This window comes from Erpetoichthys calabaricus, chromosome 13, assembly GCF_900747795.2.
Source record: "Erpetoichthys calabaricus chromosome 13, fErpCal1.3, whole genome shotgun sequence".
In the NCBI taxonomy this organism is placed as follows: Eukaryota; Metazoa; Chordata; class Cladistia; order Polypteriformes; family Polypteridae; genus Erpetoichthys; species Erpetoichthys calabaricus.
This window is the reverse complement of record NC_041406.2, coordinates 141,892,692-141,918,679: the sequence shown is the minus strand read 5'-3', so window position 1 is coordinate 141,918,679 and position 25,988 is coordinate 141,892,692. Positions and strand designations below refer to the sequence as shown.

Below are 25,988 nucleotides of genomic sequence, written 5' to 3'. Positions count from 1 at the left end.
AACTCTTCTCTAAATTACGACTACTGGATAGAATGAAAGCCAACAAAAACAGGAATCCTGGAAAAGGAGTGAGCTCTGGATGAGGTGCCAGGTCCACCGCACACAACAGGTAGAGACACAAAGAATTTAATGAAAAGGGTCAGGGGAAGAGACAGAGTCGTTAAATGAAACCAAGGCCGCAGTCACAAAAAAATGAAATTTTTGCCAACTCCAAAATGCTAAACAAAAATCGAAATTCTTTATCCCCAAAGTTCCTTAACCAGATAAAAACAAATCAACACTCAAAGAATCAAACACCAACACTAAGTTCATGCAGATCTCAAATGGTCCCGGAACGCATATGCCGACCAAACCTTTGTCAATGGCCTCCCAGTTCAAGACTCGTTGAGATTAGGAAAATTTACAGTCACGTGCCCAAAAATTGACGACATTTATAGAAATCTAAAAGACACCACAATCACCAAACACCACTAGCAGGTTTTCATGTTTAGAAGACACCATGTAATATGAAGAAGACGATGCTTGCTGTTACCTCCCATGAGTTCCATGAGTTGTAAATAATTAATCTCGTTCACATTTCATATTCATATTTCATTTCATTCAGAATCTTACCATCCAGCAGAAAGCATAAATAAAGCGATTCTTACCCGTAAAAGTGACTGGGATTCCTCCTTGGTTTTACTGTCACTCGGTGAAGAATACTGTGGCGTAAGATGACCAGACTTGTCCCCACTGCCTGCTGGGGAACCCTGCAAAAAGTTTTTAGGCTCTCCAGTCATCCCAAAGACAATGGTAGGGGTATCCCGATGAGATTTTGGTTGCTCCTTGTTCACTGCTGCTGTGGTCAGTAATCCCAAACCTCCTTGACCATAAGGACTTGCCCTAAAGATGTCCATTCCTCTTTCTTTGGGAACCCAGATAATGTTGTGACTCTGCTCGTTGGAGGCTTCACTCCAGCCTTTCTCTTTGCCAATCTCCTTTTCGTCTGCGGATTCCCTCTTGACGGTACCTTCGGCGACGGCTTCGACAAGTTTGTGCTCCTGTTGCACCAGGCTGTACAATTTCAAGTCGTTCTTGGACTCTTCTTTAATGCTCATCTTGCAAGGGAGCTCGCTTGCCTTGGCTGCGGCCGAGTCGAGATCATGACAGTGCACCGTGTTGAAGTGCTCCAGCAAAGCTTGGGTATCCGCGGCCGTAAAGCTACAGTGGCGACACTTGCAACAGCTGTGAGCTCTCCTAGACAGGGGATAAAGAAAGAAGACAACGTGTTAATCATACGTTTTGCTTTTCAAATTCGTTCTCGTATAACAATTTAAATCGCTAATCCTGACACCAAACTGAACGAGGTAATCTAGACGTCGGAATGTCGCATTTCGTTTTTTGTGAATTGTAGTAAGATGTCTTCGTTCGTTCATTCATCTCCCGACCCCACCTAGAGTCATGGGGAACGGTGGCCTTCCACAGCAATACTGAATATTAGAACAATTTTGATTAGAATTCGAGTGTACGAGGATTTGTTCACTTAACGAGCGTGCGTGTTTCGAAAACTCGTCAACTCTGAACGTTACCTCCTAACCATTTGTCAGCTTCTTGTCCCTTCACTTTTACATTTTCAGAACGTCTGGCCTCTGGTTAGATGAAAATGAAGATCTTCCGTTTTTGCTTTTTGAAGAGTTACTTACATTTGCTGCTACATTAAAAAATGAAATAGGCACCTGATCAGAGGAAGGAATTTGCTGATGATTTTCATAAAATTAGCAAACAACAACAAAATAAAAATCGATTTACAGGGAAACATGGAATCAAGGAGCTGACCGAGAACCCGATCATCTGAAAATTCGGTAGAAAAAATCAGCAGCCATTAACAAAAGACAAGGAATCTCCAAATGTGCATTTGCCCAAATGGCTGCAACTTCCCACGTATTAGAACAGTGAACTTGGGTAAGGTAGCACCTGGGAGGACTTTGGACGAAATTTTATGTCACACAAAATAGACATAGCAGCACTTGAAGCTGTGCAGAGGAGAGCAACCAGGTGTATCATGGGATTTAAGGCCCTAGCCGACTATGTTTACCTCCATTGTAAGTTGCTTTGGATAAAAGCGTCTGCCAAGCAAATTAATGTAAATGTCGTAAGAGTTTCATTACTGCGCCCTCGGTCGTCCACTTGTGGCACAGTCGTCGAGAAATGTCTCTGCAATTTGACGGTACATGTCACCGAATCCGAAGGGCGCATAAACGGCATAACAAAATGAAACCTTTTAGAACAATTTTACTCATCTGGTGTCAGATTTTAATTTTTCAAAATCGTTTTCTAAAATTTCGACCAACTGAATAAGGAAAATGCTAAAAAAAAAACCTTGCCAGGCTCCAAAGTTGACTGTGTGGCAACAGAGTTTTACAACCAAGAAACTTCAATAGAATTGAATTTCTGTCAAAATAATGCGATTAAAATGTGAAATACTCGTTGAACGTAACATCTCTTAGATGAATCTGTTATTTTCCGTGAAATATACCGCCATACAATACATTATGCATTACTAAATTAACCCAAAGCAAAAAGGCCCTGCGTGGTCTCAGCAAGCTTCGGGTGGCTTCTGTTTCACTTGATCCGATATTTTTTATTTGATTCCCTTTTTGTTTCTCTCTTAGTATGGAAATTTTTCATCTTTAGAGAATTCTTTTTTGAAGGGCATCTACAAATGGTTCACTGGACCAGTATATTGCTACACATTTTATAGGCGGTAAAAGTAAATATGGAGAACGGGGAAATCCTTAAATGCCATCTTATCCAGAAGACGACAACCTTAACACATGGCTAGCCACATGCATTTTTCATTTTAAAGGAAGAAGCCTACTGCTTGGGGAATGGCTGTTCTAGTTCAATGCTCCCCAGTAAATGAATTGGGCTATAAAATGTCCAAGAAAATGTTTGAAGGTAGAAAAACTTTTTTTGTAGTCGACAGAGCTGGCGTGTTAAAGTTTAGGTATGATGCCAAGATCGCTTTGGTTACAGCCTTCAGAAAATTCTGGAATTTTGCTAAAACCCTGGAGATTACTTTACCAAATCCCGTGAAATCTTCTCTCTCCGTCCACCAATTTCACACAGCAAGTGGGCATTCAATCTGTGCGCGTCTTTGTACCGAACCAGCTTTATGACAATAAATATAAGGCGTGAAAATGACAATGGTGACCGGGACGTGCGTCCTTCTTTCACTTCTCATGTCCCCACATTACATTTAGGAGGGGACATATTTAAGATTGCTGCTTCTTTAACATACAAACCAATCGAGAATGCAGCTTCAAAGGCCTTTTTCCTTTCCTTACATTAATTATTGCTCTTTTCGGTAGCAGAAAATCGAGAATGTTTCAATTTATTTTAATTTGTATTTAACTTAGTGATCATTTTTTTATTTAATTCAACTAAATACATGGCAACAGGAAATAAAGGGGACTTCAAGTGTAAAAGGAGAGCAACGCAACCCATCCCAGCTTAACTCAACCCTAAACTGCCTGAGGTAAGAAGCAAATACTGTAGGATCACCAGTCCCGAAAAAGAAAAGGACTGAAGGGGAATTACAGCCGTAGCGCGACACTTGGTGGAAAAGAAAGGCGTATCATGGGAAGACAGTACTAGTAATAATAATTATACATTTTATTAATATAACGCCTTTCCCGTGCTCAATCGAACCATGAGCTGAGCTGAAGAAGTCAATTATTTGAATTCATTATTTCAATTAATAATCTGTGATACAGGCAATTTGGGGGTGTTACGCGTGTGCACATGGGAGACAGCTTAAGGGCTCTAGTGGATGTAATTACCCGCCGAGCCAGGGGGTGGCACTGTTTTCTGATCCTTTCCTTCTCTGTAGACCAGGTGATTGACAGCCCTACCATCACTGACATGACCTCCAGTGTCCGTCCTCCTGGACCCACCCCTTCCTACACCGGCAAACCAGTTACCTACTTTGGGTCTGTTTGGACTTCTCCGCAGCTAACTAAAGTCCTACTTTCTACCACGCTACTTTGTCATTTATTTCATGTATCAATGTGCACCACCTCAACGTTATTTGAAGGTTCTTAAAGTCCTTCTGTCTATGATAGTACATTGTCATTTATGTCACGTATCAGTGTGTACTATCTCAATGTTTTCAGAAAGTCCCTATAGTCCTACTGTCTACCATACTACTTGGTCATTTATTCCATGTATCAAGTGGTAGACAGTAGGAGTTTAGGATCCTTCAAATCTCGTCTTGATAGTATCTGAAGGTCCCTAAAGTTCTACTGTCTACTATGTTACTTGAATTTTATTTAAGGTCCCTAAAGTTCTGCTGTCTACCATGTTACTTGGTTATTTATTTTATGCATTAACGTGTACTACCTCAACATTATTTGAAGGTCCGCTAAAGTCCTACTGTCTATGATAGCACTTGGTCGTTTATGTCACGTATCAGTGTGTACTATCTCAATGTTTTCAGAGAGCCCCTATAGTCCTACTGTCTACCATACTACTTGGTCATTTATTCCATGTATCAAGTGGTAGACAGTAGGAGTTTAGGATCCTTCAAATCTCGTCTTGATAGTATCTGAAGGTCCCTAAAGTTCTACTGTCTACCATGTTACTTGAATTTTATTTAAGGTCCCTAAAGTTCTGCTGTCTACCATGTTACTTGGTTATTTATTTTATGTATTAACGTGTACTACCTCAACATTATTTGAAGGTCCGCTAAAGTCCTACTGTCTATGATAGCACTTGGTCATTTATTTCATGTATCAATGTGAAGTGTTTTCAGGAAGTCCCTAAAGTCCTACTGTCTACCATACTACTTGGTCATTTATTCTATCTGCATGTTGATCTGCTCATAACCTGTCAAATCATATGGGGTTACCAAGGTGGTACCCCAAATCTTTAACTGTGTTCTTTGTGTCATTTTACAAGGGAAATGCAATGCGTCTCAATAACCAAGTCATTCAAAGAATCCTCATGCCATGTAAACCCTTATTCCGATTATTGAACTCGGGTTAGTGGCCTCTGAGAAACCTGACTAACAAAATTAGATTTCTCCACAAATAGCCAGATGATGTGGCAGTGTAAACCCTTAACCATGTTGCCGTTAAGCATTTTGTAGTCTGTGCATGTCCGGCTTCACCCCAGCCAGAGTCGGCCACAGTCCACAGCTTGTGAAATGCTGCTGTACATGATCAACAACTCTGTGATGGCAAGTGTCGTCTGCTGGGCCGGTAATGTCACATCAAGAGAGGCCCACCATATCAACAAGCTGATTAAGGCAGGCAGGCAGGCTCAATTAGGGGATGCCCTCTGGACCCGCTGGAGGTGGTAGCGGAGCAGAGAATGAAGAGAAAATGGATGGCCATTATGAATAATGCAGCACATCCTCTCTCTGAGACACTAGCATTGAGGACTTCCAGCCAACAAACTACTGTGCAGAAGTAGTTTGCTTTATTAATATTTTCAGTAGCCACAGGTAGAAGCGTCCACAAAATAAACTTTGACAGGTAAATCTTCAGGCCATTGCATTATTCCTTCTCCTGACTGAAATAATCTCTCTCAATATCGCAGAAATCTCTAAATTTAATGTCGATAAGCATACGGTGCTAAACTCGGAAACACAATCTCAAAAATCAGTAGGGAAACATGTTAAAAGTAACATGGGTTACAAAGTCCAATTACTTTTTAAACTAACAAGTTGCCTAACGCAATACTTATTGAAGTAAAAATACCAACGCTGTTATTATGAGTGTAAGGCAAGACGCCCACATACCGGTATGCTGGTCCTCTGCAGGGCTCAATCATGCAGAAAACAGTTTGCTGTGTGTACTCCGGTAGCCGAAAACCAATAAATAAATCATCAATTTGCCTAAACAGATTTTGAAAACACAAGTAAAAGATCACAGGCGTCGTGCTTGTTTTCAGATTTTAAGTATGCAGCTTAATGACGTTGGAGCATTCTGACACAGGAGAACTCCAGAAGATGACTTGCCCATGTAAACGAGAACTTTTAAGAAACTAAGTTCCTCTCTTAACCACGTTTTTCACCCGCATGTAAGTGCGCCGATATTAACAGCGGTATTGTCAGGTCTAGGAGCACAGATGGGCTGCAGTAAGATCAAAAACTGTCCCTGGACTTTTGTCGAGAAAATCAGCCGAGCACCAACCAACGTAGCAACTACAAGAGGTGCACATACACATCACAATCCCCATTGATTTTTAACCAAATTAGTACAAAATGCTCAGACCGGAGAGATTACGCCAGAGAATGGAAGACAGGACTTTTGACCAATAAATGAGGTGGAGTGCTGGGTCTTTAGTTCAAAGGTGAGCCCCCATGGGAAGGGGCTTCCTGTATGTGGACTACTTTTATTTTCCTTAACAATATTTTAGCCATAAAAAATACACAAATTATGCAAATTTTTTGCATTCAACTTTAACGTGTGGATTATTTTAGTAACTTGTGAGCTTTTTTTTTTTTTTATGAATGTTTCATAATCTTTTCTGTTGTCCAATGTTGGTCACCATAGACATAAAGTTCATTTTATACTCGGGTGCACACAGAGGACGCGCACCCTCCTGGTCTGTTTATAGTGCAAGCGATCAGTGCACAACCTCTGGCTCCCACCCCCTTTAAATATTGATCTCAAGAATATTTCCATTTCTGCATACACAAACTATCATCTGTGCTGAGGGTCTGGGCGATGTCTCGTCGTGTATCTGTAGACATTTGGCTATCTCTGCATGTTTTTAATGTTGGATTGAGTACAATAGATGTGGGAAGTGACAATCCACACAACTCTTCCTCCAATGAGCGCGTGTTTTCTTGTCAACACACATGGGGCTGAGCAGTTACAAAATTCTGGACGCATGCGGTCGCCGACACAAGGGACAGAATCTGAAGGCAAAATTTCATTTACGTCACACACGCCATCGTGGTGACACAGATGCAACAAATATGAACAGCCTCTTATATTATATCAGAAACGTATCTATGACGACAGGAGACTAAAACTTTCTTTTATCGGCCATCACTACAAACTACATGGGTAAATAACATATACGGTACCGGTCAAAACTTTAGGAACACCTGTTATTCTGTCACTGGAATGTACAACTTTCGAGGGTGCCGAGGGTGTAGTAACACAGTCTGCTCTAACTCTGCTTTAAGACAGACAGACTGAGGGTTTTGAAGTAATCAGCAGAAGTTGGGACACCTGTGCAAATTGTTTCCTTCAACTTGCAAGGCTTCATTTACTTGAATTGTCCTCACAGGTGGCGCAGTGGTAGTGCTGCTGCTTTGCAGTAAGGTGACTGTGGAAGATTGTGGGTTTGCTTCCCGGTTCCTCCCTGTGTGGATAGCGCTTTGAGTACTGAGAAAAGCGCTATATAAATGTAATGAATTATTATTATTATTATTATTATTGAATTTCTGCAGAACTTCTGCACGTTGTAACCTATTAGTTATTCCCTGAAGAAGGCCCATTTGTAATATTCTTATTTCAGTTTGTGCTAATCTAAATTGTGCGGTGATCAACATGAGCTCAAGCGCGTGCAGAAGGAACTCCGAGTCCAGCTCAGGGCGGCGAAGGAGCAGTACAGGAGAAAGCTGGAGCAGAAGTTGCAGAATAACAGCATGAAGGAAGTGTGGGATGGGATGAAGATCATCACTGGCTGCAGCTCGAAGCGGGGTACCACCATTGACAGAGACGTGAAGAGAGCAAACCAAATGAACAACTTCTTTAACAGGTTTGACCACCCTAACCCACTCTCACTCTCACCTCGGAGTACTGCACCCTCCACACATCCTTCTGCTGATACCAACATAGGAGAGACATCCCCACCTACAATTACAACAACACAGGTGAGCAGAGAGCTGAGGAGACTTCGTGCCAGCAAAGCAGCGGGTCCAGATGGAGTATCGCCACGACTGCTGAAGGCCTGTGCGTTGGAGCTGGGGAGTCCTCTACAGCGCATCTTCAACCTGAGCCTGGAACAGGGGAGAGTCCCCAGGCTTTGGAAAACATCCCAGCCCCAAAGGTATCACGTCCTAGTGAACTGAATGACTTCTGGCCTGTTGCTCTGACGTCACATGTGATGAAGACCATGGAGCGGCTGCTGCTTCACCACCTGAGGCCACAGGTCCACCACGCCCTCGACCCTCTACAGTTCGCATACCAGGAGATGGTGGGAGTGGAGGATGCCATCATCTACATGCTACACCGATCCCTCTCCCACTTGGACAGAGGCAGTGGTGCTGTAAGAATTATGTTTCTAGACTTCTCTAGCGCCTTCAACACAATCCAACCTCTGCTCCTTAGGGACAAGCTGACAGAGATGGGAGTAGAGTCATACCTGGTGGCATGGATCATGGACTATCTTACAGACAGACCTCAGTATGTGCGTCTTGGGAACTGCAGGTCTGACATTGTGGTCAGCAACACAGAAGCACCACAGGGGACTTTCTCCGGTCCTGTTCAGCTTATATACATCAGACTTCCAATACAACTCGGAGTCCTGCCACGTGCAAAAGTTCGCTGACGACACTGCTATCGTGGGCTGCATCAGGAGTGGGCAGGAGGAGGAGTATAGGGACCTAATCAAGGACTTTGTTAAATGGTGCGACTCAAACCACCTACACCTGAACACCAGCAAAACCAAGGAGCTGGTGGTGGATTTTAGGAGGACCAGACCCCTCATGGATCATCAGAGGTGACTGTGTGCAGATGGTGCAGACCTATAAATACTTGGGAGTGCAGCTGGATGATAAATTGGACTGGACTGCCAATACTGATGGTCTGTCTAAGAAAGGACAGAGCCGACTATACTTCCTTAGAAGGCTGGCGTCCTTCAACATCTGCAATAAGATGCTGCAGATGTTCTATCAGACGGTGGTGGCGAGAACTCTCTTCTATGCGGTGGTGTGCTGGGGAGGCAGTATTAAGAAGAAAGACGCCTCACGCCTGGACAAACTGGTGAGGAAGGCAGGCTCTATTGTTGGCATGGAGCTGGTCAGTTTGACATCTGTGGCAGAGCGACGGGCGCTGAGCAGACTCCTGTCAATCATGGAGAATCCACTGCATCTACTGAACAGGATCATCTCCAGATAGAGGAGCAGCGTCAGCAACAGACTGCTGTCACCGTCCTCCTCCACTGACAGACTGAGGAGATCGCTCCTCACCCACACTATGTGGCTCTTCAATTCCACCCGGGGGGGTAAACGTTAGCATTATATAAAGTTATTGTCTGTCTGTATACCTGCATTGTTATCACTCTGTAATTTAATATTGGTTTTTGTATCAGTATGCTGCTGCTGGAGTATGGGAATTTCCCCTTGGGATTAAAAAAGTATCTATCTATCTATCTATCTATCTATCTATCTATCTATCTATCTATCTATCTATCTATCTATCTATCTATCTATCTATCTATCTATCTATCTATCTATCTATCTATCTATCTATCTATCTATCTATCTATCTATCTATCTATCTATTATATAGTGCCTTTCATCTATCTATCTATCTATCTATCTAAACTTTAAATGTATCCCTCTGTCAGTTTCTCATTTCACCATTTTAGGTCATTCATTTAAATTTGAAGGAAAACTGGAAAAACTGAGGTGTTCTAAAACTTTTGATATAAAAAAGAAGCATTATTCGGGTGGATCCCTACTAAGGAAGCTCTTTTTTGGATGCACGAGTCAATTCAAACGCTCAATGTACAGAACTAGTGATTAGCGCGGCAAAAATAAATAAATAAATGAATCTGTCATCAAAAATAGAAGACTCAATATTTGTTCTTCAAGGTGGCCCTTTGGCATTTTAATTTGAAGCAATATTAGAATAAGAGAAAAATAATCTATTTTTCCATTCCCTTTCAAATCTACCTGCAAAGTATGCAAGTCAATGAGTCACCCGCTTAATAAGCTTCAATTTTCCGGAAAATTCCGAAAAGTCTGATTTTTTAAAATTTTTTATAATTATTATTGACGCCACTGCCTTAGTCAAGCTGCGACTCGAGTCTACTTTCATATTACGCGCTGCTAGAAGGTCCACAGGACAGCCATGTTACTTGATTAATGATTAACTACTGTTTCATTATTTGTGCTCCGACAGTTTGAAGTCCTTTACGGTAAAAGTGGACTAATGATGTTAGAACTTCTTAAATTGATTTATGTGTAAAATGATACGCCGTTGGAAGTACGGCATGCACTGTTCTTCTGGCAGCAGTAGTGCAGCCCGGGCTAAAGTTGTATTCCATGTGCAACCATTTATTTTGAAAAATGCTCTAATATTTCAAGAATGTAGTCATTTACATTGCCATAGTAAATTCATTATGACATAAGGCTACTGTATTCTCAAAGAAAAAAATATTTTTATATATAAGATGGGAAGCTTTTACAGCTGTTGAAGATCAGGAAGCAAAAAAATAAATAAATATAATAACAGCTAAGTTGGGTTAAGTTTCATCCAAATGCCATTTTAAAAATTTTAAATTCAAGCTGTTTGGAGGATGTTGCGGATAAAATATGGAGCAATTTTGTAGTCAGTCATTCTGATTAAGCATTAACCGAAATACGGTATTGCAGCATTTAGGATTCGGAAATTTTAAAAAAGACGCACCCCACATGTCCATTCCTCCCATCTTCTTCCATGGATAATTAAACACAATTTCCCTGATGTCCCCGACAGGAGCCTTCCTTCTAATTCGACTCATCATCTTCTTCCATCGACCACCAAACCTATGCTAAGCCCCTCCAGACTGCAAGACCCCACCGAAGGCAAGACAAGAGCCAGCGTGCCTCACCAATGGGGATTGTGATGTGTATGTTGCCCCTGTTGTGGTTGGTAGGTTGGCTGATTTTCTCAACAAAAGTCCAGGGCCAGGGATTTTTGTATCATATACGTTTTCGGTTACTTTAGTTCGGGCAGAGTTACTGTTTGGAAACGATATACGAAAATGCGAAAAAGACGCAGACGCAGCCTAAGACAGAGTTCAGCAAAATCAATTTGTACCCAAGAACCGTAATCGAAAAACAAAAGCAATAAGTCAGCAGCTATGAAGTCAAAAGACAAAATAACGAAAGCCTGCCTTAAAAGTGATGCTGCTATTATAGAAGAGAAGAGAAAAAACGAGAAATGAATGAATGGTAATAACATCGATATTTCTTAAAATGACATTTGAATTGGTTTTCATTGTGTTATGTCAATGCTGCCTCTACTTTGAAAGGTGCCATCTCATTAGGGTGCCACCCTAGGGAAGTGTTTTGGGCAGGTCCACCTGGGAGGAGACCTCTGGGAAGACCAAGGACATGGCAGGGGGGGAAAGGGGGCACTGAGAAAGCCCAAGTATTCCCCATGGAGGATTTGGAAGAGGTGATGGGCAAATAGGGAAGTCTGGGAATCACTGCTTGGACTGCTGCTCCTGCAACCCGGACCCGGATAAAAGGACAAAATGGATGGATGTCTTCTGTCGACAATACTGTGACCGATGGATGTCCAATTCTTATTCAATTATTCTGCACTTAACATGTAAATGTAATGAAGGGGAGTAAATTAAAAAATGGTCAGGGTGTAATTTGAAATGTTAAAATATTTGAGAATCAAAGAAGTCCACTCGCAAATGTTCTCACTTCCGCATGTACTGTATGCCAGTCTGGTGGCCGGTGCCCCGTGGGCTATCCAATGAAGCTGTTATCAGTTAATTATCAGCCTGCAGCTGGCACGCCGAGTCTCTTTTGTTGTACAAATTCCACCACGCTGGGAACTGTTGTCTGCTCACAGACAGTCTTGTGGCTTCCCTCCGGTTCTGGAAATTACTTTAAATCAATGTCTCTGCCTACCGGACCCCCTATCCAACTTACGAGGGTCGAAGGGCTAGGGTCAAAATACTCCAAGTTGTTTAACGCTCTTTTAAAAAGGTTACTTAGCCTGTCTAATTGGAAAGAATATCAAACGTTGCACTTGTTTGCAAAATTATTGCTTTTATTAATTTTAGTGAGTTTTCCGAAATGAAAAATGAAAATGTACACGTCTAAGGTTTTTGGAACTCAGGGATTCTGAGTACCTGTGATAATTAATTGGGTTTTGTGTTTGTTTTTGACTAATTGGAGGAATCCCTTTGGTGACATCATCAGCTTCATTCTGCGTATTCTTTGTTTTCATGATACGCCTGTGTTTCATGTGTGAGTGACGTCACGGCGGCCACCCATGAAAGGCTGAGATGTGAATTGGCTGGCATGTGAAATTTATTCCTCCAAAGATGAACAGTCATCAGCGACAGAAGATTAGCTTCTTATGATATTTTCCTTTTGTTATTAGTATTTTTTTTTGCTTAATTTAAGACAGTGCCTGCCTTTTCATTGTTAACTCCTTGACTTTAGTACAACCTTGGGGGCATGGGGGGTTATTCCACTCCATGAATAGCACAATTGTCAAAGCAGGATGAGGAGGTCCCCATCACAGCATTACATGAATCAGATGCAATCCAATCGTCAGTGCTCTTCATCCTTGGTGAATCTAACACGATCGTCACAGCTGAGCTTAGGGAGGTCATCTGTGCCAGTGTGAATCAAGGAGGGGTGAGGGATTTCATCTGGGGTTGGTCGGGGTCCTCAGCTTGGGAAATGCTGCTGTACATGATGTACAACTCTGTGATGGCAAGTGTGGCATCCGGGGACGGTAATATCACATCAAGAGAGACCCACCAAATCAACAAGCTGATTAAGGTAGCCGGCCTCAGTTATGGGACACCCTCTGGACTCGTTGGAGGTGGAAGTGGAGCAGAGAATGAAGAAACATCTGATGCCCATTATGAACAATGCTGCACATCCTCTCTCTGTGACACTAGCATTGAGGACTTCCAGCCAATGAACTGTTGAGCAGAAGTTTGTAAAGAAATTCTACTGGGGCTCCTTCACACCTACTGCAATTCAACTTTATAGTGCCTCACCGCGACCAGGACTGCTCTTTTATCTCCAAGGGTGAACTGTGATGATCCAGTTTAATTCACCAAGGGGGTTTAAAGGGTGTTCACCCCCGCCCACCCTGTGGGTTGTGAAGGCACTTATATGGGAAAAAAGAGGGTCTAGAGGGACCCCAAAACTGTCGAGAAGCACTGAACTAAAGAATATATCTCTCATATAGTGCCATCCTTATCTATCTGTCTATCTGTCAATCATATAGTGCCATCCTTATGTATCTACCTATCAACCCATAAGTGCCATCCTTTCTCTATCTATCTATCAATCATATAGTGCTCATAATCATATATAAACTAATCATATATAAACTGTCGAGAAGCACTGAACTAAAGAATATATCTCTAATATAGTGCCATCCTTATCCATCTATTCCATCGATCTACTGATCTTTTAGTCTATATAACTATCAATCATATAGTTCCATCCTTATCTATCTATCTGTCTATCTATCTGCCTATTATTTGGTGCCATCCTTATCTATTTATCAATCAATCATACAGTGCCATCCTTATCTATCTATCTATCTATCTATCTATCTATCTATCTATCTATCTATCTATCTATCTATCTATCTATCTATCTATCTATCTATCTATCTATCATACAGTGCCATCCTTTCTTTCTATCTATCTATCTATCATCTATCTGTCTGTCAATCATATAGTGCCATCCTTATGTATCTAACTATCAACCTATAAGTGCCATCCTTTCTCTATCTATCTATCAATCATATAGTTCCATCCTTATCTATCTATCTGTCTATCTATCCATCCATTTTCCAACCCGCTGAATCCGAACACAGGGTCATGGGGGTCTGCTGGAGCCAATCCCAGCCAACACAGGGCACAAGACAGGAAACAATCCTGGGCAGGGTGCCAACCCACCGCAGGACACACACAAACACACCCGCACACCAAGCACACACTAGGGCCAATTTAGAATTGCCAATCCACCTAACCTGCATGTCTTTGGACTGTAGGAGGAAACCGGAGCGCCCGGAGGAAACCCACACAGACACGGGGAGAACATGCAAACTCCACGCAGGGAGGACCCGGGAAGCGAACCCAAGTCCCCAGATCTCCCAACTGCGAGGCAGCAGCGCTACCCACTGCACCATCGTGCCGCCCTCTGTCTATCTATCTGCCTATTATTTAGTGCCATCCTTATCTATTTATCAATCAATCATACAGTGCCATCCTTATCTATCTATCTATCTATCTATCTATCTATCTATCTATCTATCTATCTATCTATCTATCTATCTATCTATCTATCTATCTATCTATCTATCTATCTATCATACAGTGCCATCCTTATCTATCTACCTATCTATCTATCATAGAGTGCCATCTTTATCTACAGTATCTCTCTCTCTGTCTCTATTTATGTAAGTGGGTGCACCCAGTGAACCGTGGATGGTGCCACCCTTAAATGTGATCCACTCGTACTTCTGCACTTGCCATAGCCGCTGTTGCTCTTACGTTTTCAAGCCAGTGTATGGCCACAGTGTCTGTATTACCCCGTGTTGCCTTCAGTATTAATTCCTTGTTGTGTTCAGACTACATACTGTATAATCGGTGATTTGACTCAGCTGTAAGTTTCCCAACACCCGATATCAAAGTGTGGCTTCAAAATGCGCCAGGCGTGGTGTGACGGTGACCATCTTACCTCTGGAAGAGTCTGAATGCGCCCTGAATCCACCGTAAGTATTTTTGTGTTTTGCTCTTTGTACAAAGACGACACTCACACACACCCGAGTGCCTCTGAATTTGCCCAACTTCATTTCTATCATAACCCATTTCAATGGTACTAGAGACATTGTTTTAAGAGGCAGTCGTGTGACAACAATAGGCAGGGAAACGGTTTTGAAAAATAAAGAAAAAAAAAAAGTCTGGCTAACTGAATCAATCTTCACATTAAAATTTGATGCGACTATTGATTTTAAGGCACAGCAGCGTTACTTCAGGCTAAGTGAATTCATGAGCACAAAAAAAAATCCTTAAACCCCCATCAAAGTTTCCTGCCTCAGATAATCCCGATGGATATCAAGTAACCAAAAGCACAATCAATCCAGCTATTTATTTATTTTTTAATTTATTTATGTATTTTTTTTCCCCCTTACCTGTAGTGACGGAATATTTCCTCCTCCACCTCGGTGACAAAGTCGCACTTGGTACACGGATGCTCCTTGTTCTCTTTGACTGACAATTGCCCCTGATGGTTCCCTGGGAGCTCGTCTTCAGGCTTGACTTCCTTGGTCACGGGGGAGCTGTGCACGTTCTCGAAATGAAGCAGGAGAACGTCGACGTCGTGAGCTGCAAATGAGCACTGATCACACTGGTGCTTAACTTTGGCACTTCCCGTCACGCCAGGGGATAGCTGCAACAACAGGAGGGCACAGTGGGAACAATTACTTTTCCTGCAGGCAAACGGGTAGGCAATCTCCCCCAGGTGCTTCTCCGGGCTGCACAGCCCCCTAGGGCAGAACTGACAGTGCTTAATGGTACATTTATGAATGCTGTGCACCTGCTGGTAGTGACGCAGAAGCGGCCCCACTATAATCACGTCCGGCCCGTGGCTCATGGAGTACCTGAAATCACAAAACTGACAATTGTAGCTCGTCACCATTTTATCCTCGCTAGCAGCCGCCTTGCCCGACGCCTCTTTCTTCTTGCTGATCGTTATTAGCTCTTCCACGGTTTTCTTGTCACTCACCGTTATCAGACTTTCTTTCGAGGTCGGGTTGCTCTCTTCTTTATTATGGTTCACCGCCTGACTTCCAGAGTGCTGCCTATCGTAATGTTCCAGGAGTCGAACCGTGCTGGACGATTCGTAGCTAAAGCTGCAAAACTTGCACCAGTAATAGCTGGTGCCATCGGTACCGTTGTGTTTGGACGAGTCCAAGGGTTTGATAGGAACAAAGTAGCCAACGGGAGTCTCGTCGTCACTCCTAACGGTGCTCCTCTCCTGCCACTTCTCACGGCTGCCCGTTTCCACGTTGCGACTTTTGTTCTTCTCTGACAATTTGTTATATTCTCTCGGAGAGTCCGAGTTTACCGGCTGGGTTTTGATCTTATTGGGGTGCGTGGAGAGGAAGTGTTGTTCTAACTCCGTGGAAGTGCTGCCCATGTAGGTAAAGTTGCAGAATTTACAGCGGAAGTACTTGGTGTTGCCCTGACAGTCTGGGGTTTTCCTGCCAATGCCGATGAATGTCCCACCCAGGTTGACCTAAAAGAAAACACCAGAACGTCAATGATTAATTTCCATTTTTTGGAAGACTTTGTGCAAAGATATGAAATGAAAGGAAGCAACAAAAAGGATACAATCTGAAGGGTTGTGACGATGCGGGTTCTGCTCCATGCTCCCATCTTGCTCCTGGGAGCTCTTGAACCCGACACCGTCGGTAATGTCACCGATGAGCTGGACAGTGAGGCACAACAATGAAGCAAGGGGATGGTGCAGAAAGTGCAAAAGTCAACAAAATCAAAACAGTGTTCAAATAAATAGTGCAGTGCTTCAAAAGTCTTCAAATAAATAATCCAATAAAAACAAGTGAACTCGTGGAGGTTAAAAACACAATAGAAAAATTCCCTTAAAAACCGAGGTTAACACAATGGCTGGAAGTAGTCTTTTACTGGCGACTCCCCTGCTTCTCCCATCCAGGCTATGCACCAGGGGAGTCACCCTACATGCAGCTGACCTTCTTCACTGTACTGGTCTGGTGGTCTTTCCGATCCCCAGCTCCGACTCTGCTCACCCAGACCGAGACTTGGGCTCCCCAGCGACCAGGACGCTCACGTTGGGGCTTCGACTTCCCAAGTTCCCCGACTCGGAAGGCAAGCCAACCTTCTCCCGGTCACTCCTGCTCCAAACAAGCGCTCAGCAGGAGCGACCACTACCGTCAGCTCTCGGGTGCCCCACTCGGGCTCGCCTCTCCCAGCTGCCTGCAATCACCACTCTCCTGCGCTCTCCTGCCCCAGCTTTCTCCTTCCTGCTTCCTTCTCCATTAACCTCTCTTCACGTTCTTTTTTTTTCTTTCTTCCCCCCATTCCGCCTCGCGCTTCTATTATGTGATCCGGGGATGTGGATCAGGTGTGGCAATAAGCAGCTCCCGGCAACAATTATGGATGCAGACGACTCCTCACCTGTGCACTTAAGAGAGGCATCACAAATCACCGCGAGTGTGGCGACTGTTTATTTTGAAAGTGGCCGTTTTGACTTGAGCTGTGGACCCGCTACACCACAAGGGTGCATACGATATTATTTATCTGGACTCTCAGAAAGTATTTGATGAGGTCCCACGTGAGTCCTTGGGCATCAAATTACAAGAGGTGGAGTGTAGATGGGTGTAGGACTGGCTAAAACACAGGGAGCAGAGGCTGATGGGGCAAGATGGGTACCCAAACAGCATACCGATCTGCTCAGGCCAACATCCTTCAGGTCCCAAGAAACCTCACTATGATGCGTTGTTCAATGATGGGGCAATCCAGCAGTAGAGCATCCATGTTCATTTGACCGTGGCTTCAATTAGACACACTACCCATAAGCCATTGTGTTGTATTGTGTCAGCTTCTTCGGTTACCACGTAACATTTTCAAATTGCCTTTACTTTTTGATTAACAATTATCCAGCACAAGTGTGTCAAGAAACACTACATGCCATCGACAATACGTCTGTACAGTGCCTCGCTGGGACTGTTCTTATCTTTAGGGTTTGTAATGAGTGTGTGTGTGTGTATGCGTGCTTGATTGAAGTTGTTGTTGTCGATTGTTGTAATATTTTCGGAAGATCCTGTGAAAGCTAAACTTCCCCCTTGGGACAAATAAAGTACTATCGACTTATCCAATGTATCAAAGTGAAACATGGAAACACGTATGTATACAGCAAATTGTGTATCTTATACAGTATATGCGTGGAAGTGTGTCTGTCTGTCTGTCTGTCCAGCCCGGAACTGAGAGGTGGCATTGGGGTAAGGGCTCCACCTCCGAGGACACACAAGCGAGGCGAGCACGTCGGCAAAATGAAACCTCTGAAGAAAGAGTCACCTGCTTCATCGGCAAAGCCATTTTCCTTTTTACTTTTCCTCCCACCGCCAATACAAAAGCGAGGCAAGCATGTCAGCAAAACGAAACCTCTGAAAAAAGACAGTCGCTTAGCCACTAATGCAGAAACGATGCGCGCATATCGGCAAAACACAACCTCCTAGGAGACAGATGGCCAGAGTAGTTCCTATCAATTACCTGACATCTCTACGTTTCAATTTTTTTTCCTGACGATTTCAATCGTTTCTAGGACCCCGTGCTGGCTTACACAGCTAATATATATATATACGGGATATTTTTAATAAATTTACAAAAACATCTAAAATCCCATTTCTGTTTTGTCAGTCAGGTTTTTTTGATGAGGGAAAAAATTAATCTAAAAAATTTTAGTGCAGGGCTACAACAAAAAATGTGAGGGGGGTCTGAATAAGCGTGACACATAAATGACGAACATCCCATTCACTCCAGTGCCTTCAGTACCATCCAGCCATCTCTGTTAAGGGGGTCAATTCAGAGATACACAGGTGGATGAGCCTGTGGTGTCCTGGATGATGGACTCTCTTGTCAGGCAGACCGCAGTTTGTGAGACTCGAGGACTGTGTGAGCAACATTGCAGCACCACAAGGAATTTTCTGTTCTCTCTGTACGCCTTGTACTATAAATATAACGCCAGGTCATGTCACTTACTGAAGTTCACGGATGATTCTGCACTAAGAAACAGAGGAGCTATAGAAGAAATGACAGAACAGACTCTTTTTTTAGGTGACTGAACTCCTTTAATGTGGGCAGTGACATCCTTCACATCTTCTACAAACTTTGTGATGGCCCAGTGTGGTGTGCTGGGCCAGTAACAACACATCACGGGAGGCCCACTGGATCAACAAGCAGATTCAAAAGGGCAGCCTCAGTTATGGGATGCCTTCTGGTCCTGCTGGTGGTGGTAGTGGAGGAGAGAATGAAGACAAAAACTGATAGCAGTTATGAAAGAATGCTGCCCATCTTCAGCACTGAGGACTTTCAGCCAAAGAATTATTCAGTAGAGAAGTCCTGTCACCTCATCTTCATACCCTGTGCTCCTCGGCTCATTAATATAACACCAGAAATTCAGTGCAGAAATGATTTGGGGTGGGTGTACTGACAAGGGAGATGAAGGGGGGGAACTTTGAGAATTTTCTGTAACTCAAAATAAACAAAACCAAAGAAACGCCAATTGACTGGTGCCACACCAAAAGCCTCAACGTCTGGCCACCATGTGGAGGTGGTGCTCTGCTACACGTACTGGGGAGGTCCACATCAATGACAAGCTACAGTGGTCTTTTAACACAGAGGAACTAGAGAAGATAGTGAAGAGCAGACGCTTATTTCATAGGAGACTGCGCTCCTTTCACGTGGGTAGTGATATCCATTACATGTGCTATAATTCTAAGATGGCCTTTTGGGTATGTAGGGCTGGTTATATCACTTGAAGAGAGGCCCACCGAATCAAGAAGTGGATTACAAGAGCAGGCTCAGTTATGGAATGCCTTATGGTTCTGCTGGTGGTGGTAGTGGAGGAGAAAGTGAAGACAAAACTGATGGCGGTTCAGAAACAATGCTGCCAACCCCCTGTATGACACACCAGCATTGAGAATTTTCAGCCAACAAATTATTCAGCAGAGGAGTCCTGTCACCTCCAGCTCATAAATATAACAACCAGAAATTCAGTACAGAAATGATTTGGGGTGGGCGGACTGACAAAGGAGATGAAGGGGGAGAACTTTGAGAATTGCCTGCATCTCGAAATAAACAAAACCAAAGAAACGCCAATTGACTTGCGCCACACCAACAGCTTCAACACCTGGCCACCATTCAGCTAGTGGAAGTGGAGGTGATGCACTGCTACACAATGTCAAGCTGGTGTGGTCTTGTAACATGGAGGAACTAGAGAGGTGAAAAGGCAGAGCAGGAGATGTTAGGAGATGGCACTCCTTTCACATGAGTAGAGACATCCATTACTTGTTCTTCAACTCTGTGATGGCCAGTGTGGAGTGTTGGGCTGGCCCACTGAATCAAGAAACTAATTAAAAAGACACATTCTGGACCCCCTGGAGGCAGCAGAGGAGGATAAAATGTGTGCCATTATGATCAATGCTGCACCTCCGCTCTGTGACACAGCAACACTGAGGACTTTCAGCAACGCATCATTCAGCAGACGTACTGTATGTCAAGAAACGCGACGGTGGGTCCTTCATACCAACACGAATTCACCTGCATAGCACATCTCTAGGACTGCCAAGTCAGAAGTTTTCTTTCTTTTTAAATTTTCTTTCTTTTTAGTCATTCTGTCATGTGTTCAGACTGCAGCATATGTGTTTATATTTATTTATCTATCTATTCATTTATTTATTTAAAGAGCTTCTGTAAAAATCCAAAATTCCCCCCGGGGACAAATAACGTTTTATCTACAAATCTACAAAATAATAAAATAATATTCTCAACTCCACTTAATTGTTTTTAGGGATCCAGGGTACCGGAACAAGGTAGGAGCCACAAAATGGACAGAAATATTGAGAATTAAACTGAAAGTCTCTACTGAAACAGGTCAGTTGCATTCTCCATCAAACATGGAAGTGGCAGAACTTCTCAGACTTGGGCCTGCTTGTCATCACACCTGTAACAGCCTGACACGACAACTTCTTCTTTCGGATGCTCCCATTCAGGGTGTCGCCACAGTGGATCATCCCTCTCCATCTATCCCGGTCTTTCACATCACTTTCTACCACACCGACTGCCTTCATGGCCTCCCTCACCACATCCTCTTTGGCCTTCCTCTTTTCCTCTTCCATCCTCCACATTCTTTTCCCAATGTCCGCCTCATCTCTCCTCTCTTCACTTGCTCAAACCATCTCAATCCCACCTCTCTCACTTGGTCACCAAACTGTCGTACCCGTGTTGTCCCTCTAATGTACTCCTTCCTAATCGTGTCTACCCTCGCTACTCCAAGCGGAAATCATAGCATCTTCAACTTGGTCACTTCCACCTCTGCTTCCTGTCTTTTGGTCAGTGCCACCGTCTCCAAACCATACGACGTAGGTGGTTTCACCACCGTTTTACAGACCTTCCCTTTCACTCTTTTTAGTTACTTTTCTATCACAAATCACTCCTGCCACTCTTCTCTACCCAGTCCACCCTGTCCATACTCTCTTCTCCACCTTTCCACCGCACTCTCCACTGCTTTGGACTGTTGAACCCAAGTATTTCCACTTGTCGACCTTCACCACCTCTGCTCCTTGCAGTCGCACCCTTCCACCACATGTACCCCATATTGCTCTCCTACTGACCTCCTCCTCTCCAGCTTCATCTAAACCTCTTGTCTCCTCTCACAACATCTCACAATGCCATCCCAGTCCCCGAAGACTCCCATCTGACCTCAGCTGTCAACCTGTCCATCACCACTGCAAACAGGAAAGGCCTCAGTGCCGATCCTTGATGTAATCCCACTCTCACCTTGAACCGCACCGCCGTCTCATCCTGGGAAACCTTCTTCTACTCAGTACCCAAGGCAATCAAAACGACTCGGTCACTCCAGCAGTCATTTCCTTCAGTCTCTCCTTAGGGCCCTGAATAGATCTCACTTCATCTGTTCTGCTTGATTTTATGTTTCAATCCCTTTTCTGTAACTTTACTCTCCATTGCAGTATTCCTTTTTCCTTTTCTCCTAACGTTCCTAGAACCCACCCACCGCCCCTCTTGCAATCCACTGCCCTTTTGTTCTTCAGAATTAGTTTATACGGTTTGTTCTTTTCCCTTGTGGTTTCCTTGATTGATTTGCCGAGTCTTTCAGGATAGCATTTTTTTTTTGTAGTTTTTGACTTAATCACGTTCGGGATAAATCTGTTTTTGTGCAGTAGGCAGACAGACTCTGTCCAATTCCCATTCCCTTTCGACGAGCTCATTATCTATTCCGTCCCATTTTCTTTCTCGTGAACTCTGCCTCGGGCCTTCAGAGTCTGCCTTTCTAAGGATTGCGGACCTCTGACTTTGACCTTAAGTGTGTAGTTGTAGCACGTACTTCAAAGCTGACCCGCTCGGGCCACGGCTCCCTACTGGTTGTCCCACTTGTGTTTTCTGTACACTGCTCTGATTTAATCAAAAGACAAGATCAATACTGGCCTCTTTTATTCTTTCTTGTCGATGCTCCCATCAACTGGGTACTGAGGCAATCATTAGTTACTTCTACCATTGTGGACTCCTCTGCTGTGTATCTGAAGCTTTTTCTTATCAAATGAACTGAAAGGCCTGTAGAAAACAACCATTTTGGGGTCCAAAATCTCCAGCTTTCATACAGGACTGGTAAACGGTAATCATGATTTGCGTCTGGTGGTGTGCAGTGAACTCCTTTACTCCGTGATCTTACCACATAAACAGTGGGTTAACAAAGCATTCTGACCTTTCACTTTCTATGCACTTTATTGTTTGGTAACTTTAATTTGAAATGGATGTATCTACCATTTTTGCCCATCAGTCTACAGCAGCTAGACCATGTGCTTCAGAAGATGTCATGCACCTGAAGCTAAGCATGTTGGAGCCCGGCCAGTACTTGGATGGAAAAGCCTGGGTTGCTGCTAGAAGACATGTTGGTGAGACCAGCAGGGGGCGCTTACCCTGTGGTCTGAATGGGGATCCCAACACCCCAGTGCAGTGACGGGGACACTGTGCTGTAAAAATGATGACGTTCCTTGGACTTCATGGCTTGGTTTGTGTCCCCATCTGCAGTATGAATTGTGGCGAACCTTCTATCTCCAGGTACACGTCTGCCTTTCTAAGCAACATCTAATCAATTCAGTTTGCCACTCCAATAGACTCCAATCAAGGTTTAGAAACATCTGCAGGAGAATTTGAGCAAACAGGAGGCACTTGAGCCACAGCTGCTAGAAGAGGGGGCGCTAACCCTGCAGTCTGAATGTGGATCCCAATGCCACAGTGCAGTGACGGGGACACTATGCTGTAAAAATGATACCATCCGAGGTCCTGACTCTCTGTGGTCATTAAAGATCCCTGGGCATTTTTCGAAAAGAGTGTAGTGGTCTGGTGACGATCAGATTCACACCCTTGGTAGGACGGTGATTTACGGCCCAACCAACACACACTCACAAACAGAGACACAAATCAAACAAATGAGTGAATAATATACTAAGTGGAAAAATCAAATATAAAGAACAACACTCGGGGATACAAATATAACACACAACAATCAGCCCCAAACAATAAACACTCACGACAATATCCCTATCACAGTTCCAATGTGGCAGAAATGGATGAAATGGTATGGAGTAAAGATGACGATGACGATCCCGGGAACGGCTTCCATGATAGATGAATTAAACAGTCCTACCGGTAGTCCTGAGCGGCGAGGGGTGAGATTTGTGGAAGAGCTCCCTCTGAAGACGCACGACAACTAATCCACCCACAATTCACACGATAGGCAGGCACGAGACAGTCCATTCATCCTTATGAGAAACGATCCAGGGGATAAATGATCTCACCCGGGGTTATGTTGGACGGAACACAAGGGTACACAGAAACACAGACCTCCTCTCTTGCTACTTCAAGTTTCCTGCTGGCCCTTCTTGTCCCTAGCAGCTCAAACATCCAATGACGGCAATACCCTTCGGGGCTGCTGAGAAATGGAGTCCTTCCAGAGGAAGCACTGCTACAAGAGTAGGGTGTATCCCAATGCCCTGGATAAATTGCCCACCACGGCCTGGTCATTCTCGCCCCCTAATCATCCCTTGTGTCTAACTGGCTAACTATCTCTCACGCTTTCACCACCTAACAGTTAAATGTGTGCGAGGCACAAAATGGCTGCCATCACATCCTCCAGGTGGATGCCACACATTAGTGGTGATTGAAGTGTCCCCCTCAGTGAGTAAAGCACTATATAAACATAAAGAATTATTATTACTACTCAGTACCCCAGAATGATAAAGTAAAAACATTTTCAGAAAGGTGGGAAAGTTCTTCAAAAATCTTAGGATTTTAAATCATTCATTCCCACAAGCATTCACGCCCATAATCCAGTACTGTGTAGATGCCCCTTTGGTAGCAATTGCAGCTGCAAGTTTCTACAAGCTTTGCACACCAGGATTTGGGCAGATTATCTCATCCCTCCTGGCAGATCCTCTCAAGTTCCATTAAATTGGATTCGATAAATCTGTAAACTGCCGTCTTCAGGTCTCCGCATGCATGTTCTGTGGAGTTTAAGTTTGGGACACACAAGGACAGACTGAGACGTGTCCCATAACCATTCCAGCGTTGTCTTGGCTCTATGCGTCGCATTATGATCCTGCTGAAAGGTGAACCGTCACCCCACTCTGAGGGTGTAGTGCACCCCGGAGCAAGTTTTCTTCATGGACAGCTCTGTGTTTGGTTGCATTCATCCCTCCCTTAATTCTGAGCAGTCTCTCTGTCCCCATAGCATGATGCTGCCACCACCGCATTTCACCGTAGGGCTGGCATTATGCAGATGATGAGCATAGTTCTTGGTGTTCTGCGCAAAGAGTTCAATGCTTATCTCATTAGACCACCGAATCTTTCTGCTCACGCAATCAAGAGTCCTCTAAATGTCGTTTGACAAACTCCAAGTGGGAATATAATAATAATAATAATTCATTACATTTATATATGAGTTACTCTACCATAACCAGCTAATTGACGGAGAGCCGCTGAGATGGGTGTCCTTCCGATTGGTCCTCTCATCTCAGAAGAAAACTTCCGAAGCTTTGATTGAGTCAACATCAGGTTCTTGATCACCTCCATTACCAATGCCCTTCCTGTCCAGTTACTCAGTTTGGATGGACAACCAAGTCTAGGAAAAATCCTGGTGATTCCAAGATCCCGCCCACCAACTTCATTATTCTTGAGGCCATTGTGTTTCTGGGAACACTGAAAGCTTTAGAAATGGATGAATCCCGTTCCCTGATCTACATCTCATCACAATTTGATCATGGAAGTCTACAGGGAGTTCCTTGGACTCCATGACTTGGTTTATGTCCCCATCTGCAGTATGAATTGTGGGGAACCTTCTATCTCCAGGTACACATCTGCCTTTCTGAACGACATCTAATCAATTCAGCTTGCCACTCCAACGGACTCCAATCAAGGTCTAAAAACATCTCCAGGGGAATCTGAGCAAACAGGAGGCACCTGAGCCACAGCGAAAGGGTCTGGATACTTCTAGGAAGGAGAGATTTTGTGTTGTGGTGTGAAATTTTGCACTTAAGTTGATGAATATTTTGTATGTCTTTATTTGTAACTTAGACAAAGTAATGCAATATTAGCATTTCATTGGTGAGAAGATTTCATGTTTAAAGAACCCATCCAGTCTTTAGGACTAACTGAGGAATTTTATGGCAGAGTTGTGGCCGGTGCCCAAACCCAGTTTGGCCAGTGAGACTCAACCAACCCTCCGCATGGAGGCCACACTACCTGGCCGGCAAGCTTCATCTTAACAGAGGCAGGTGTGAAACCCATTGTGTCGTACAAGAATTCTATTGGTCAAAAGTTGGCTGTCTGGGTTTGAATCAGAAGCCCTATTGGTTGTAGGGGTTTGGACAGAGAATCTATAAATTTGCTCACTTTACCCCTCTCTCTCTCACACCATCACGATGAAGAAGCATCTCACACACCATGGACTGAAAAGAAGACCACACTGAGAAACCCAGCTTGGCAGCCATATTGAGACAGGCACTCGGCCTCCTGTCCTGAAGAAAGCCATAAAACGATGACTTAACTAGAGACATTTTAAGTGACTAACAAGTTTGTGGGCCACCTGAAACAACACGTCAGCATTTATCAGGTTGTGTGGTTGCCAATATTCAGTTGTACTTTGCTTTTTGCTATTATTTTACGCATATTATCAATAATACATTATTTAAAGTTCTAACCTAATTGCCTGAGGTTATAAATGTAGA

At 43.7% G+C, this 25,988-nt stretch overlaps 1 protein-coding gene across 3 annotated transcripts in view; it reads right to left on the bottom strand.

The window, feature by feature from the left end:
- trps1 (trichorhinophalangeal syndrome I) overlaps positions 1-25,988 on the bottom strand; it is a 268,364-nt gene that overhangs the window by 166,975 nt on the left and 75,401 nt on the right. For 2 of the 3 annotated variants that reach the window (XM_051935977.1, XM_028817544.2), the window contains exons 3-4: positions 15,117-16,222; positions 648-1,236 (exon numbers count right to left, since the gene is read on the bottom strand). In XM_051935977.1, coding sequence (XP_051791937.1) covers positions 648-1,236; positions 15,117-16,222 — 1,695 coding nt within the window. The remainder of the gene's footprint in view (positions 1-647; positions 1,237-15,116; positions 16,223-25,988) is intronic. The other variant, XM_051935978.1, reaches the window with a different exon arrangement.